The sequence below is a fragment of the Mustela putorius genome, unplaced genomic scaffold (genome assembly GCF_011764305.1).
Source record: "Mustela putorius furo isolate JIRA1106 unplaced genomic scaffold, ASM1176430v1.1 tig00000174_pilon_pilon_pilon, whole genome shotgun sequence".
NCBI classification, from domain to species: Eukaryota; Metazoa; Chordata; class Mammalia; order Carnivora; family Mustelidae; genus Mustela; species Mustela putorius.
Genome location: NW_025421304.1, coordinates 33,075,306 through 33,087,079, shown reverse-complemented (window position 1 = coordinate 33,087,079; position 11,774 = coordinate 33,075,306). Strand labels below are relative to the sequence as shown.

Sequence of the window (11,774 nt, the reverse complement as noted above, 5' to 3'; positions counted from 1 at the left end):
AAAAAAAAGAGAGAGAGAGAGAGAGAAATCCTAGAAAGGAATTGCTAATTCAAAAAGCTTATGGCTGTTCTTAAGGATTTAAATTCATCTTGCCAAACCACATCCTGGAAAGAATGCACTGATTTATACTCCCAGCAGCAGGGACTTCTCTTAGATCTCACCACAGATTACAAGAGGTCAGAATTCTCTTTTTCAGATTCCTGTACTCTGTTGTTATCTGGGCGGGGAAGGGAGGGGGTGGACTGCTGTACTTATGGAAACATGTCCTGTATTTATCCGGACCTGCTATCAATCCTGGGCCTCTGGATTGAGACTAGAACAGGGAGGGGGACAGCCAGCTCTGGGCCCAGCCCCTCAGTGTTTCTCGGCTCCTGGCGCCTGGGCTCCTCTCCCTCGGCTACTGCTTGGGGAGGCCACGCGTGTGTCCGCTGGGCATTGAGATGCATTTGACTTAGGTCTGAGGCTGGGGGCTTGGGAAGCGGCTCGGATTCTAAGTCACCTCCCTGCGAGGATGCCACTGAGCGCGAGGAGGGGCAAGATTAAGTAAGATTCAATTTCCCTTGGGGCGCCTGGGTGGTTCAGTGGGTTAAACCTCTGCTCAGGTTATGATCTCAGGGTCTTGGAATCGATCCTCGCATCGGGCTCTCTGCTCAGCAGGGAGCCTGCTACCACCCCCACCCCCACCCCTCTTTGCCTGCCTCTCTGCTTACTTGTGATCTCTCTCTGTCAAATAAATAAATACAATCTTTAAAAAAAAAAAAATCGATTTTCCTCGCAAGGGCCTTTGTGCCCCCCGGGAGCTTCCTTCTCTGGGAGCGGAGCAGGAGGCAACTTTCTCGGTCACATAGTCGCATGAGAGGTGAGCGCGAGCGCCCTTCGACGTCCTCCCGCGGCCCCCGGGCCCACCTGTGCCCGCCCTCCCCGGGTCCTCCCGCGCCCGCCCCTGGGCCTCCGCCCCTCCCCCGAGGTGGGGAGGGTAGCAAGACCCGGGGGCCAACCGGCTCCTTCCTTCCTTCCGTCCCTCCCGCCCCGGCTCCCGCCCGCCGGCTCCGGGACCGCAGCCACGTCTGAAAGCGGCTCATTGTGTGCGCTCTTCTGCGGCCGGCGGCGCGGAGCGGCCGAACGCGCAGCGCAGGGCTCCGGCGCGGGGTAGGGGGCCCTCCGGAGCAGGGGTGCCCGAGTCTGTGTCTGGCCGTGGCCGCACGACTGCGCCCCCCATACTTCCATCCCGTTCTTAAGACGCCTCTCCTTCTCCAGGACACTCCCGCCCTGTTTCCAGGTTCCCTCCGCCTTAGGTCTCCAGGTGCCTCCACTCTCTCGGTGTCTGCGGATCCGCGCCGGTGCCTCTCGGAGCCTTCCCCCGGTGTCACCGGGGGGCGCCTTCCTAGCCTTGAGAGCCTACGGAGCACGTCAGCCCCTGCGGACTCGCCCAGGGAAGACACGGCCGGTTGCGGACGGCAACTTGGAAGAGGAGACGTCAGGGAGCCTCTGCGGAGCCTCGGGAGTGGGGCGCCCGCCTCCCCAGCCGCGCCAGCCCGGGCAGGGGCGCCAGCTTTGGGGTACGTTGGTTGGTCCCCCTCCGCACGGGATGCCCGCAGTCAGGGGCACGGAGCTCGTAGCCGGGGAGTCGGGTCTGGGGAGAAGAGCTGAGAGTGGTGTTTCTATCCGAACAGGGGAAGGACGCGGTAGCCTCTGGCGCTGGTGGGCAAGTGTCTTCCTGCGGCTTCAGCTCACCTGAGATCCCTGCTGGGGATCCCTAGACTCTGGAAACGTGAGTTTCCAAGGGCATGGTATTAATCTAGAAAGCTTTCCCCCATGGCACTCTTGAGGAAAAGCAACTTGATGAGCCAATTTAGAACCATAAGCACCTGAACGGGAGTCTGGCTTGTTTCGCTGCTGGCTCCTGAGCAACGAGAAAGGTCTCTTGGTCTCAGCATAGGTGCCCCGGGATCAGTTCACCCTCTCTTCTCTCCCCATCTTGAGCCGGAGGCAGGAGGGTGGGAAAACTGAGGCCTCAGGGGCAGCAAGGACTTGGCTGCCCCGAGGCCGAGAGTGCGTGAGTGTGCCAAGTACCCGAGCTAATGGGAATGGTGTGTGTGGCTCCTCGAGCGTTGGCTGTGTTAAGGCTTATATGGTTCCACTTACCCCTCTCTTCTTGGCATGTTTCGCGCCTGTTTTGTGGGTCCATGTTCTGCCCCTGCCTGGGATTGCCACATTCTGTTCCTAGGGTGCGGGGTCCCCTGAACCAGGCCTGGCTGTTGTTCTTGAGTGTTCCTTATGAAGAGGCAATTGCTTGGATCCATAGAAAATAGTTGTAACCCAGGATTTGGAGGATTTCTGAGCAAATACAAATGTGCTGTATGACAGACATTATTCTAAGTGCTTTAGCAATAGTAACTCATTGAGTTAAAATCAAGCCTTGACTTGGGTGATATTATTTCATTTTTATTATTATTATTTTTTTATAAGTAAGCTCTAGGCCCCCTAGAGCTTGAACTCATGACCCAGAGGTCAAGAGTTGCATGCTCTATGGCCGGAGCCAGCAAGGTGAATTTCCCCCATTTTATAGATTAAACAGCAGTAGGCACCCAGAGGTTAAGTGACTTGACCAAGATCACACAGTAAATGCTCCAATGGGGTTCATTAGCCCCTGTGCTCTCCCTTCTCCTTGTCATAAGACAGAATCCTGCTTCTAGTCTAGTAAGGCGAGATAAGTACAGAAATGCATAAAAAATGAGAGTATTGTGTAGGGTGACAGTAGCATTGACAATGATTTCTCAAAATCACCTAATATTCAGTCCGTGTTGAAATTTCCTATTGCCTCGAAGATACCTTCTTGCACTTGGTTTGTTTGAATCAGAATCCAAACAATGTCCACACACAGGATCCAGCTGCTACTGTTTTGAGTCATTTTCTTCTAAAACAGCCCCTTCCTCCCCACCTTTTTTTATATCATTGAATTCTAAGAATGACTTGCTTTTCAAAAATAATAAATTAGTCAAAATAAAACGTTGAGAAAATAAACCAGAGAATATTCCATATTATCCCCGTAGTAAGAGAGCTCAGTCAACACCTAGGGAAACACGGAGTGAGTGCGTGCTAAATGTGCACTCCCTTCCCCCATCCCCTGCTTGTGTTACTTCAGAGAAGAGGTGGAAGCCCCCAGACGTCAGGTCTCCCTGGCTGTAAGGTTCTATGATTGGGTCCTGTGCAAAGTGCATTTAGAGGATCCCCTAAGTTCAGGGCCAGGGAGAGGTGTTGCGTGTTATCTGTTCATTTTCTTTGAAATGCCCTGCGGGGTAGCTCTGAGCTCTGGAGACTTGAAGCTCCTTTCCCTGAAAAATTTGAAATCATTTCCCAATAGATCCCTGCAGGCCAGTCTGCTGCCAATCAGCAGCATCTGGGCTGTGTGACTCCAGATTCCCTGCCCCCGGCTGATGCCACGAAGCTGCTGTTTCAGACTGGCAGAGAGATAGCAGATGTGGCCAGGGCTTGGGGCCAGGACTGTCTTCCGCCACAGTCTTGAGGCTCAGGGTGGGCTTGAGGATCTTGACATCTTTCCGTCCTCAGGAGGTAATTCTCCAGCCGATGCCCCTGTCCTCCTCTGGCCAACTGGTACTCAGGTCAGCTGGGAGATGGGTTTGCAGGCATTTCTCCTCCCGCAGTGGAAGCTGGAGCAGGCCGGTCCTACCTGTGCCTCCTGTCACCAATTTTATGATTACCAAAGTAATACAAGTCTACTGTAGACTACCTGGAAAATGCAGCAAAGCATTAAAAAGAAAAAAATTACCTGTAACCTAGCCATAGAAAGATAATATTTTTTATTTTTTTTAAAGATTTTATTTATTTATTTGACACAGAGAGATCACAAGTAGGCAGAGAGGCAGGCAGAGAGAGGGGGGCACCCTGGGATCATAACCTGAGCCAAAGGCTGACCCTTAACCCACTGAGCCACCCAGGCGTCCCTGCATATTTTTTAATAACACCTTTATTGAGATACAATCAACATACCTTGGGGCGCCTGGGTGGCTCAGTGGGCTAAGCCGCTGCCTTCGGCTCAGGTCATGATCCCAGGGTCCTGGGATTGAGCCCCTCATCAGGCTCTCTGTTCAGCTGGGAGCCTGCTTCCTCCTCTCTCTCTGCCTGCCTCTCTGCCTACTTGTGATCTCTGTCAAATAAATAAATGAAATCTTTAAAAAAAAAATACCTTAAGGTTCCCCCTTTTAAAGTGTACAGTTCAGTGATTTACAGTATATTCATGTGGTGTGTTAATCAACCCAGGGTTCCTCTATGTTATAGTACATATCAATACTTCATTCCTTTTTATTGCCAGATAATACTGAATTACAGTTGATCCTTGAACAACATGGGTTTAAACTGTGTGGATCCACCTGTATGCAAATGTTTTCGATAAATACAGTACATCACTGTAAATGTATTTTCTCCTATGATTTTCTTTAAAAAAAAAAAAGATTTTATTTGACAGAGATCTTAAGTAGGCAGAGAGGCAGGCAGAGAGAGAGGAGGAAGCAGGCTCCCCGCTGAGCAGAGAGCCCCAAGGCTTTAACCCACTGAGCCACCCAGGGGCCCTCCTATGATTTTCTTAATAGCATTTTCTTTTCTGTAGCTTACTTTACTACATATAATACACAAAATATGTGCTAATTGACTGTTAATGTTAAGGTCAGTGGTAGGTTATTAGTAGCTAAATTTTCCAGGAGTCAGAAGTTATATGTGGATTTTTGACTATGTGGAGGTCGATGCCGCAACTTCCTCATTGCTCAAGTGTCAACTGCATATGGATGGACCACATGTTGTTTACCCATTCATCGACTGATAGACATTTAGTATATTTCCATTCTGAGGCCATTAGGTATAATGTTGCCATGAAAGTTTATGAAAAAGATTTTGTGTGGGCATGTGTTTTCAGTCTTCTTTGATATGTATTTATGTTTTTTTTTTTTTTTTAAGTTTTATTTGAGAGAGTGAGTGCAGGTGTGTGGGTGTGTGGGGGGAGGGGCAGAGGGAGAAGGAGAAGCAGATTCCCCTCTGTGCAGGGACCCTATGCAGTGCTGGATCCCAGGACCTTGAGATCATGACCTGGGTGGAAGGGAGATGCTTAAGCTTAAAGGACTGAGCCACCCAGACACCCCTTGGATATGTACTTTAGATTGGCATTGTTGCATCCCTATGTTTAACCTTTTGAGGAACTACCTATTTTCTGCACTGTACAAGGGTTCTGATTTCTTTCTCCACCTTCTCACTAATACTGGTTTTTATCTACCTTTTTTCTTATAACTCCCCAGTTAATGGGACGTAGTCTCATAATTTGACTGGCATTCCCTAATGACTAGGATTGCCAAGCATCGTTTCTTGCACTTGTAGGCAATTTGTATATCTTTGGAAAAATGGTCTACTCAAAGCTTTTGCCCATTCTTGAGTTGCGTTATTTGTCTTCTATTATTGAATTGTAAGAGCTCTGTATATTCTCTGGGTCCCTTGCTATATATATGATTTGTGAGTATTTTCTCCCTCCTGGGGGTGTCTTTTCATCTTCTTGATGATGTCCTTTGATACTTGTGTGGTTTTTTATTTTTTTTTATTTTTTTTAAAGATTTTATTTATTTATTTGACAGGCAGAGATCACAAGTAGGCAGAGAGGCAGGCAGAGAGAGAGGAGGAAGCAGGCTCTCCGCTGAGCAGAGAGCCCGATGCGGGACTCGATCCGAGGACCCTGGGATCATGACCTGAGCCAAAGGCAGAGGCTTTAACCCACTGAGCCACCCAGGCGCCCCTGTGTGGTTTTTTATATTTGTGCATTTTTAACACCACTGTTTGCTTTAGTACTTGTGGTTTTTCCACTGGATACCATGTAGTTAAGAGTTCTAAAGTGGTAAGGCTAGGACTTAAATTCTGACTCAGCTGGTGTGTGGATCCTTTAGGCCAGTTTCCTAATCTTTCTACACCCTAGTTTCCTTATTTGTAAAGTAGGGGGGAGTATCAGGTCCACATCATAGGGTTGTTGTAAGGATTAAATCAGAAAATGGACAGAAAAGTCTTCATATAGGAAGCCCTCAACAGATGGTGTTTACTGGTGTTCCATTTCCAGCCCACCGCAAACGTTCATCTTACTCCTCCTCTCTCTCCCTGTGCCCCTCTCGTTTGTTTTTTTCTTTTCTCTTTCCCTCCTTTTCAGCCTTCTCCCTAACATGCCCTGGGTTCTATCAGAGCTGCTTTGCCCCCAGGGGTGGCCCTTGATGCCAAGAGTCCACTGATCCCTGATCTGGAATCTGTTTTCTCTAATCTTTGGGATTCCTGAACAGGGATGGCCTCCAGCCCATGTCAAACAGAGAGAAATCTGAGCCATGAATTTGTACCTAGTTTTACATTTCAGTTCCTTAGATACCCTGCCAGGGCTGGGAGAGGCTGCTGAGTGAGGGACACGCAGAGCTGGGGTACAGGCGGGGATTTCCCAGAGAGCTAGGTTCCGGGGCTCAGGCTCACCCCCTCTACTGCAAACTGTCCCTCCTTGTAGCTCATATTTCCCAATCTGCCAGTCAGATAGAACAATTGCTCCTTCCTGTGTCTCTCAGGCCAACAGTCAGGGATATTTAGAAGATACCGTCACTTTAGGGCACCTGGGTGGACTTTAAAATGCTTAGCAAGGGAGCCCTGGAGGGGCTCAGCCGGTGGTGGTGGCGGTGGTGGTGGTGGCAGCTACTGTGGGCGGCAGCCCCACATCGGACTCCAGATCACAGCTCAGATCTTGATCTTAGGGTTGTGGGTTCAGGCCCCGTGTTGGGCTCCACCCGGAACCTACTTTAAAAAAAAAAAAGTAACTACTTAGCGGGAAGGAATGCGGGTTACATGGGGATCTGGATCACAGAGTGTCTGACATTAAGTAGGCAAATATTTATTAATACCATCTACTCATTCAGTCTTTGTGACATTCCCGGACATGACACTTAACTGTCTGTCTTAGTCAGGGTTCTTGACTCTTTTTTTAATTTATTTTTTAATTAAAAAAAATTTTTTTTTGAAGAGTTGTTTATTTGATAGAGACACAGCAGGAGAGGGAACAGAAGCAAGGGGAGTGGGAGAGAGAGAAGCAGGCTTCCCGCAGAGCAGGGAGCCCCATATGGGGCTTGATTCTGGGACCAGACCCCGCCCGAGATTATGACCTGAGCTGAAGGCACTTAACGATGGAGCCACCCAGGGACCCCAACTCTTTTATTGTTAATTAATGAATTACTTTATTTGTCAGAGAGAGAAAGAGAGCACAAACAGGAGGGAGAAGCAGGCTCCCTGCTGAGCAAGGAGCCAGATACGGGACTTGATCCAAGGACCTTGAGATCATGACCTGAGCTGAAGGCAGGCGCTTTTTTTTTTTTTTTAAAGATTTTATTTATTTATTTGACAGAGAGAGATCACAAGTAGGCAGAGAGAGAGGAGGAAACAAGCTCCCCGCTGAGCAGAGAGCCTGATGGGGGGGCTCCATCCCAGGACCCCTGGATCATGACCTGAGCTGAAGGAAGAGGCTTAACCCACTGAGCCACCCAGGCGCCCCCTCCCCCCGGAAGGAATTTTAAAATGGAAAAATTTATAGGGGAAGGGCCTAGGCCTTCCAGGATGGGGGACTTCACTGGGGAAAGGCTTAGGAGTGAGATCTACCCCAGAGCTCTACTCTGGGTGTCTGACATTTGGATTTAAACTTCTGGCCTAGGGGCGGGCTCCTGGGTGGCTCTGTCAGATGAGCCCTTGACTTTTGATTTCAGCTCAGGTAATGATCTCATATTGTTGAGATCAAGCTCCGAGTCAGACTCTGTGCAGCCTATGGAGCCTGCTTAAGATTCTCTCCCTCTGCTCCCACCCACCCTGGCCCGCTCCTGTTCTCTCTTTCTCTCTAGAACAAAACAGAACAAGAAGTATTCCTATCTCTCTGCCCTGTCCTCAGTGAGTATTCGTGTCTCTGAGCTTCACTGCCTCAGTTAAAACAGGTGGGGCACCTGAGTGGCTCAGCCAGCTGAGCGGCAGCCTTCAGCTCAGATCATGATCTCAAGGTCTTGGCACCCAGCCCTTTCCCTCTCCTTCTGTCTCTTTTCCTCTCTCTCTCTCTCAAATAAATAAATAAAATCTTTATAAATAAATAAATCAGATGGAGGTAATTTCTACCTCCCATGAATGTTGGGAGGATGCAGTTCAATCACGAAGATAAAACACTTATCCTGTGTCTTCCTGACCTGCCACTGGGTATCCTGTACCTAAGGCTCCTTATCAGAAAACTCTCCCGTAGGACCTGGACCTCTTCGGGCACTCTGCATGGGGTTGCAGGTATCAATCCTCTTCTTAGTTCTCCACTCCAATAATAGGATCAGATATCAGTTCCGTGTTGTGTGTGTCACCTAAGAAAACCTCTGGTTTCCCTGGAAGGCAGGTAACACACACACTGGTAGCTTACCGTCAAGATCCTCCTTAGCCAGGAAAGGGATGGGCTGGCCAGGGCAGCTGTGTTTGGGCCCAACACCGGGGTCCCCAGTGTTCTGCAGGATTTCCCAGAAATGGGAGAGGCCAGGTGACTGTAATCAGAAAGTGCCAGGAACTTAGAGATGGAAGTCCTGGGTCGAGGGTCCCTCTTTCCCTGTTGTCTGTCTGAGCCTGGCATCCTTCATGTAAAAAATGGAAACCATTATGTCCACCAAATGGAGCCATTGAGTGAAATCCTCACATCTAGCCCTTGTGGTTCAGGAGGCAGAGCTGCTGGGTGACCCTTGTCCACTCCCGGCAGCCTCTGGAAAAGTGGGATCTGCTCACAATTTAGACCTGCCTTCTCCTGGAGGTGATATGGGCAGGGAAGGGGCTTCGAGGGGAGCAAATGCTGTGAAAGCAAGTAGGATATTTCAGGCCCCTCCCTCCCAAAGCAGCTCTTCCTTGGGATTGTGGTAAGAGCAACAGGTGCAAGAAGAGAAGAAGTCTGGGACCTCGGGGTGCACAAGCTTGGCTCTGCGTCCCTTTCACTCTGTGGGAAAAGTGTGATATTCTTAAGATCCAGTAAACGAGCCCAGAGGTGGGCGCAGGAGATGCTGGGATTTCCGATGCGGGTGACCTCAGAGTGTCTTATCTAGGTGGAGACTTCCCCTGGTGCTGCCTCTCCCAACACAGCACCAGCCACAGTAGCCCTGGGCCCATGTATGGCACTAGCAAGCCTTCTATCATGTGTATGTTCTAGCAGCTTCTTCATGGCAAAGCCCAAGAGGCCGGATGTTACGATCCTCATTTTGCAGAGGAGGAAACGGAGCCTTGGAGAAGTGAAGTCACATGTGCCCAGCTCCTCAGTGGCATCAGTGGCCCTCTCTCCTCCACCCAGCAGGAAACGCGGTCAGTTCACAGCCACTTGAAAAAATGTGCTCAGGGCTGGGCCGCTCTGTTCCCACCTGCAGGCAACTTTCTGTCCGTCTGGGAATGCAAAGCCCTCCCACTGTGCAGGGACGTCTCCTCCTGTGAGACTCTGACCCAGCGTCTCTCCTGCTTTCTCAGGCCCTGAAAAATCTGCAGGCATCGTCCATGGATTGTGATTGAGGCGGGCGGCTCTCCCAGCAGCCGTGAGCTACGTGAGTAACCTCAGCACGGACAAGGGCAGATGGTAGCCAGGAGCCTGCCTGTCTTCCCCTTGCCCTTTACCGCTTTCTTCTGCACATCCCACAGCTCCAGAAGGGTTCCCTCCCTCTGCAGTTCATGCGTCCTGTAGCACTTGACTCCCTGCAGAGAGCAACATTTGGGGTGCCCTATGTCGTTTACTTACTTTTAATAATAGAAGCTGCATCTGCTTGTTTAAAAGAAGCCAGACAACCCAGAGCACACTGGGCAGAAAGGGCACATTATCAGTTATGGGAGTTAGGACATGTCTGTCCCCCCCCCCTCCCGCTCATTCCATTATTCCAATACCAATACTCCTCCCCTTTTTACAGATGGGTAAACTGAGTTACAGACAGATGCAGCGTGTGGTCCGGGATCACAGGCTAGAAAGTGGCTGAGCCTGGTGAGGGATTCCAATCACCCATCAAGCTGTGGAGCTAAACCTAAAATTGTCTCTCTAAAAAGAATTCTGAAGCAAAAGGTGGGAATTCTGTTTTAAAATAATATTTCCCTCGCCAGAAAAAGAGAGGGAGAGAGAGAAAGGGGAGGGGAAGAGGGACTGAGAAAGTAAGGACAATACACATTTCCAAAGACATTCTGCAACGGTCCTTTTACTCTGCATAGACTAGGTTTTGGTAGACGTCTTAAAGTCCTATTCCCCGGAGAGTGCCCTAGTAAGATGGCCATAGTCTGGGTTGGGGAGGAGGCCCCCATCTGGCGGGTGGTCGGAGTGGGGGTTGGGGAGGGAGGGGACTGCTCCCTGCAAGGCGTTGGGGTGTGGCAGGGCGAGTCCCTAACGGCTGCCCTCTCTTCCCGAAGGCCCCCAGCTAGAGGCATGTGGCTGCCGCGCGTCTCCAGCACGGCGGTGACCGTGCTCCTGCTGGCGCAGACCTGCATCCTGCTTTTCCTGGTCTCCTGGCCCAGGCCACCGTCTGCAGCCAGCGGCAAAGAGCGGGTGCACGTGCTGGTGCTGTCCTCGTGGCGCTCGGGCTCGTCCTTCGTGGGCCAGCTCTTCAGCCAGCACCCCGACGTCTTCTACCTGATGGAGCCCGGGTGGCACGTGTGGACCACCCTGTCGCAGGGGAGCGCACCGGCGCTGCACATGGCCGTGCGCGACGTGGTGCGCTCCGTCTTCCTGTGCGACATGGACGTGTTCGACGCCTACCTGCCGTGGCGCCGCAACCTGTCGGACCTCTTCCAGTACGCAGTGAGCCGCGCGCTGTGCTCGCCCCCTGCCTGCAGCGCCTTCCCGCGCGGCGCCATCAGCAGCGAGGCGGTGTGCAAGCCGCTGTGCGCGCGGCAGCCCTTTAGCCGGGCCCAGGAGGCCTGCCGCGCCTATAGCCACGTGGTGCTCAAGGAGGTGCGCTTCTTCAACCTGCAGGTGCTCTACCAGCTGCTCAACGACCCGGCGCTCAACCTGCGCATCGTGCACCTGGTGCGCGACCCGCGGGCCGTGCTGCGCTCGCGCGAGCAGACCGCCAAGGCGCTGGCGCGCGACAACGGCATCGTCCTGGGCACCAACGGCACATGGGTGGAGGCCGACCCCGGCCTGCGCGTGGTGCGCGAGGTGTGCCGCAGCCACGTGCGCATCGCCGAGGCCGCCACGCAGAAGCCGCCGCCCTTCCTGCGAGGCCGCTACCGCCTGGTGCGTTTCGAGGACCTGGCGCGGGCGCCGCTGCCCGAGATCCGCGCGCTCTACGCCTTCGCGGGCCTGAGCCTCACGCCGCAGCTGCAGGCCTGGATCCACAACATCACGCACGGGTCCGGGCCCGGCGCGCGCCGCGAGGCCTTCAAGACCTCGTCCAGGGACGCGGTCAATGTCTCCCAGGCCTGGCGCCACGCGCTGCCCTTCGCCAAGATACGCCGCGTGCAGGAGCTGTGCGCCGGCGCGCTGCAGCTGCTGGGCTACCGGCCCGTCTCCTCCGAGAGCGAGCAGCGCGACCTCAGCCTGGACCTGGTGCTGCCGCGCGGCCCTAGCAGCTTCAGCTGGGCGTCCTCCACGGACGCACACCCCTAACCTTAGCGGACGCCCCCAGTTGTGGCGCTGGGGAGGGAGCTGGGCACGCGGGGCGCACGCCGCTTATTGGAGGGGCCGGGAGCTTGGCAGTCCTCTGTAGTATGAACGGATTGGGTCCCCAGAA

General features: G+C 52.3%; 1 protein-coding gene across 5 annotated transcripts; it reads left to right on the top strand.

The window, feature by feature from the left end:
• Nucleotides 1-992: 992 nt before the first annotated feature.
• LOC101688370 (carbohydrate sulfotransferase 6) lies at nt 993-11,774 on the top strand. Of its 5 annotated transcripts, none has more exons than XM_004753977.3 (5): nt 996-1,559; nt 9,230-9,375; nt 9,535-9,608; nt 9,966-10,114; nt 10,453-11,774. In XM_004753977.3, the coding sequence occupies exon 5, from the start codon at nt 10,469-10,471 to the stop codon at nt 11,648-11,650; it is 1,182 nt and encodes a 393-aa protein (XP_004754034.1). In that variant the 5' UTR covers nt 996-1,559; nt 9,230-9,375; nt 9,535-9,608; nt 9,966-10,114; nt 10,453-10,468; the 3' UTR covers nt 11,651-11,774. The 5 variants fall into 5 exon arrangements, with proteins under 5 accessions (XP_044932253.1, XP_004754037.1, XP_004754034.1 ...); XM_004753979.3 differs by lacking the exon at nt 9,230-9,375 and adding an exon at nt 1,674-1,771; XM_045076318.1 differs by lacking the exon at nt 9,966-10,114 and having other exon boundaries at nt 993-1,559.

What these genes read in the sequence shown, in the direction of transcription:
- LOC101688370 (XM_045076318.1), top strand. Translation starts at nt 10,469, where the DNA reads ATGTGGCTGCCGCGCGTCTCCAGCACGGCGGTGACCGTGCTCCTGCTG.